General features: G+C 35.1%; 1 protein-coding gene across 1 annotated transcript; it reads left to right on the top strand.

Annotated features, from left to right (window-relative positions):
- Positions 1-1877, top strand: LOC132040520 (cytochrome P450 71AU50-like). The gene is made up of 2 exons (XM_059431175.1): positions 1-998; positions 1090-1877. Exons 1-2 carry the CDS (start codon positions 123-125, stop codon positions 1702-1704), a joined length of 1491 nt encoding a protein of 496 aa, XP_059287158.1. The 5' UTR covers positions 1-122; the 3' UTR covers positions 1705-1877.
- The last annotated feature ends 2202 nt before the right edge of the window (positions 1878-4079 follow it).

Here is a 4079-nt window from a genome sequence, read left to right on the forward strand (position 1 = left end):
CCACCCTAATAGTGCATTGATTTTTTCTATTGTGGCTGCCAAAAGCCATTATATGATTCAAATCTCTGGACCTTTTCCATCAGAGCTCTTTTAGAAGCTTGAAACATCAGCAAGTATTAGGCATGGCTTTGATATGGGCAACACTAGTGGTTGTTCTTATTGTATATGCCTTGTATGAGCTGCTAAACAATATCCAGAAGAGGAAAAGGTATCCTCCAGGTCCAAAAGGTCTTCCCATTTTAGGACATCTTCACTTGTTAGGTAAAAATCCACACCAAGATTTCCTAAAACTAGCCAAGAAACATGGTCCGCTTATGTATGTGCAACTGGGACTAGTACCTACAATCGTTGTCTCGTCTGCAGATGCAGCGGAGAAGGTCCTCAAGACATATGATCATATATTTGCTAGTAGGCCTTATAACGAGGGAGCTCAGTATTTGGCATATGGCCAGAAGAATTTGATATTTGCAAAGTATGGACCATATTGGCGCAACATGCGCAAAATGTGCACCGTGCACCTTTTCAGTAACCAAAAGATCAATTCATTTCAATCCATGAGAAGGCAACAAGTTGAGCTTATGATCGAATCACTTAAAAAGGAGGCTCATGATAGCCTTCTTGTTGATCTTAGTGCAAAGATTGCATCCTTGAATGCAGACGTGATTTGTTTGATGGTGTTTGGAAAGAAGTACATGGACGAAGATTTGGATAAGAGGGGATTCAAAGCTGTAGCTCAAGAGGTTGTGCATTTGGCTGCAACACCAAATCTTGGAGATTTTTTCCCCTGCCTTGGTGTAATTGATCTCCAGGGACTCACTCGCCGGCTCAAGGATCTTTCGAAGGTGTTAGATGAGTTTCTTGAGAAGATTATTGATGAGCATGTCCAGTCTCATGAGCAGAAGCAATCCAAGGACTTTGTGGACACCATGTTGGACATTATGCAATCAGGAGATGAAGAATTTCAGTTTGACCATAGCCATATAAAAGCTATCCTTGTCGTACGTTATTTCATCTCATTTAAATACCTGTATTATTATACTCTCATCGTACGATTAGATGTGTTCGTACTAATTTCCTTTTCTATCACAGGACATGCTAGTTGCAGGAATGGACACTTCATCAACAGCTGTAGAATGGATACTGACAGAGCTTCTTAGGCAGCCTCATGTGATGAAGAAACTCCAAAAAGAGTTAGAAGAAGCAGTAGGCCTTGAAAGAATGGTTGAAGAATCAGACTTGGATAACTTGAAGTACTTAGATATGGTTGTAAAGGAAGGCATGAGGCTGCACTCCATAGTGCCACTAGCGCCTCACGAGGCCATGGAAGATTGTTTAGTCGATAATTTCCACATACAAAAGGGATCCCGGATCATGATAAACTATTATGCTATTCAGAGAGATCCAAATATTTGGCCTGAGCCTGACAAGTTTTTGCCCGAGAGGTTTATTGGGAGCAGTATCGACGTTCGTGGACGTGACTTCCAACTTTTACCATTTGGCTCTGGCAGAAGAAGCTGCCCTGGAATGCAGTTGGGAATTTTTCTTGTCCGCCTTTTGGTGGCACAATTGGTGCATTGCTTTGATTGGGAGCTTCCAAATGGTATGCAGCCTTCTGATTTGGACATTGATGAGCACTTTGGGTTAGCGACAAGCAAAGAAAACCATTTAATGGCTATTCCTACTTATAGACTAAGCGATGCTTAATCTCAAATGGCACAATATGGTGCAATAATCAATTAAAGGAAGATCTGTTCACAAAAATAGTACTCCAAAGCAGAAAAAGAAAGATTATATACATATATTGTGGAGTTGGCTGAAATTTTTGTCCTTAATAAAATATAGACCAGTGCAATGAAAACCATTTATTTTCTGGTTTATTGGTTATGTAATCTCTCAGAGTAGTGACAAAGTGGCAACTGGATATTGAGCACAGAAATTTGAAATCATCATCTGGTTCAACTTTGCTAATTAAAACTCGTTCATATTATATCATATCATATTATATTTTATATTATACTAAAAGTGGGAAGCACCTACCTCTAAAGTTGGATTACGATTTGCCCGTGCAGTAAATCAAAATGTAAATAAAACACAAAAATAAAAAAAATAAAAGTTAAATTAGAAAAATATAATTGTGGACCCGTTGAGATGCTTAGCTTTGATTAAGTCTTTTGGGTTTCTTGGCAGATGATGCATGTATCACCATTTATTTTTTCTACATTTAAAATTGTAACCTTTCAAAGTGTAATGAATAGCTATAATGATCAGAAGATTAACCAAAATCCAATTAAATAGAAAATAGGTTCATTTTATCTTTCAATGCCACTGTACAAATTCCATTCAATGAAGAGTCACAATATACAACTAATCCTAGCAACCGTCTGGATCCTCCCATTGGTTATGGTGCTGGTTAGTTTGGTGGAAACTTTGTGATTTCCTGTATGGTTTTGAAGGTATGAATGTGTGATTTGCTTCTTTACTGGCAATTCTTCTATGCCTCTTTTCTATTCTTCTTTTTTCATTCGAAGGGATAATATAAGCAAATCATTAGAAGACTGCCAGATATAATTTGCACCAACCATGTTCCAATAACACCAATATCAAAATACAATTACAGAGGAGCTCCATGTAAATTTTGACACATCGTTTTAGACCTTATTGTGCATTTGTTGGAAAACTTGGCAGTATCCCATTAAAAAGATATTCCCGTCATAAACTTAAAAATGTATTTTGGGTTTCGAAATACATAGGGTATCCATTTCTGAAACTAAAATATTTTGAATAGAAGGCAGAGCAATTAATTTCAAATCTAACTCTGTTGTGTTTTGGGATTCTGTAATATTTGATGCTTATTCTAAGAAAAGCACAATGAAAAAGTTAAAACAATGAAGGTACCATATCAATACTCCTATAAGATATCTTGAGACAATTCTAGGCTTAGAAATCCATATAAAGTGAATATCTATAACAGCGAGAATATTTCAAATTGCATAACGGTACGCAATTGACCAAACGGGTGCAAGTGATTTTGAAATGAGTAGAAAATGGAGGGCACATAGACAGCGACGTATACGAATCCTAAAAGGCCGTTTTCTCTCAAATCAAACTTCATTTGATTTTTGAGCTTTATTTCCTGGATTGGTGTTAGCCTGTTAGATTGACCATTGCTATTGAAGCTAAATTTGGTGCTTTTATCTTTCTAGCATATTACTTGAAGCACCCTATCAGGAAACTAACAGTTCTGACCTTTTATAATTATAGTTATTTTGCATTATTATGTATAATTATACCCATTGTCAGCTGAAGTTTTTCGCTATTTCAATAAGAAAATTTAAAATGTATCTCATTCATATTACATCGCAGAAAAGCACTTTTGTATTACCATTATATTGTATTTGGATATACTCCATAACTAAACTTAATTGCTCGATTTTACATGTGCAAATGATATGTAATAATTTTTGTGCTAAGCAATCAAGTCATTTGATATTTAGTGATTATTCATCAATCTGAGCTTGTATTTTTCCCCTTCCAATTTTAATTGCTCATTGCACACATAATATAATCTATATCTATATATAATATAAAGCTAGGCATAGATAAAGTGATGTGACACATTTCTATGGCCTAGAATCACTTTTATCTTTTTCTCCTTTTTTTGGTCTTTTCTCTATTTTTTCCTCATTTATGTGCTATGTTAATTTATTTATTTTTTTGAAAAAAAAAAAAAAAAAAAAAAACTCAAAGCCACTCCTTAACTCTCTTAATTATCCTTATGCCATATTAAAAGACTAAAATTTTATTTCCATAACTCTCTCACGTTGCACACACAATTCATCCATTCAATTCAAGATAATTATTGCTCTTAAATAACCCATAAATGGGCCCTTTAAAATTTCAGCTTTAAACCTTTGGTTACCTAACATTATTACCTATTTTTAAGATATTCATTATCTATCACAATAGTTATAGACATAGCAAATATATAGAGCACCCAAAAGTAAATTCTTTATCCACCGTACGTGTAACCAGCCGTATTTGTCATTTTACTAAATTTTCATATATGACACCGGGTGATT

Source organism: Lycium ferocissimum, chromosome 12, assembly GCF_029784015.1.
Source record: "Lycium ferocissimum isolate CSIRO_LF1 chromosome 12, AGI_CSIRO_Lferr_CH_V1, whole genome shotgun sequence".
In the NCBI taxonomy this organism is placed as follows: Eukaryota; Viridiplantae; Streptophyta; class Magnoliopsida; order Solanales; family Solanaceae; genus Lycium; species Lycium ferocissimum.

Coding starts and splice junctions, on each gene's coding strand:
- LOC132040520 (XM_059431175.1), top strand. CDS start 123: ATGGCTTTGATATGGGCAACACTAGTGGTTGTTCTTATTGTATATGCC. Junction 999..1,089: donor ATATAAAAGCTATCCTTGTC/GTACGTTATTTC, acceptor TTTCTATCACAG/GACATGCTAGTTGCAGGAAT.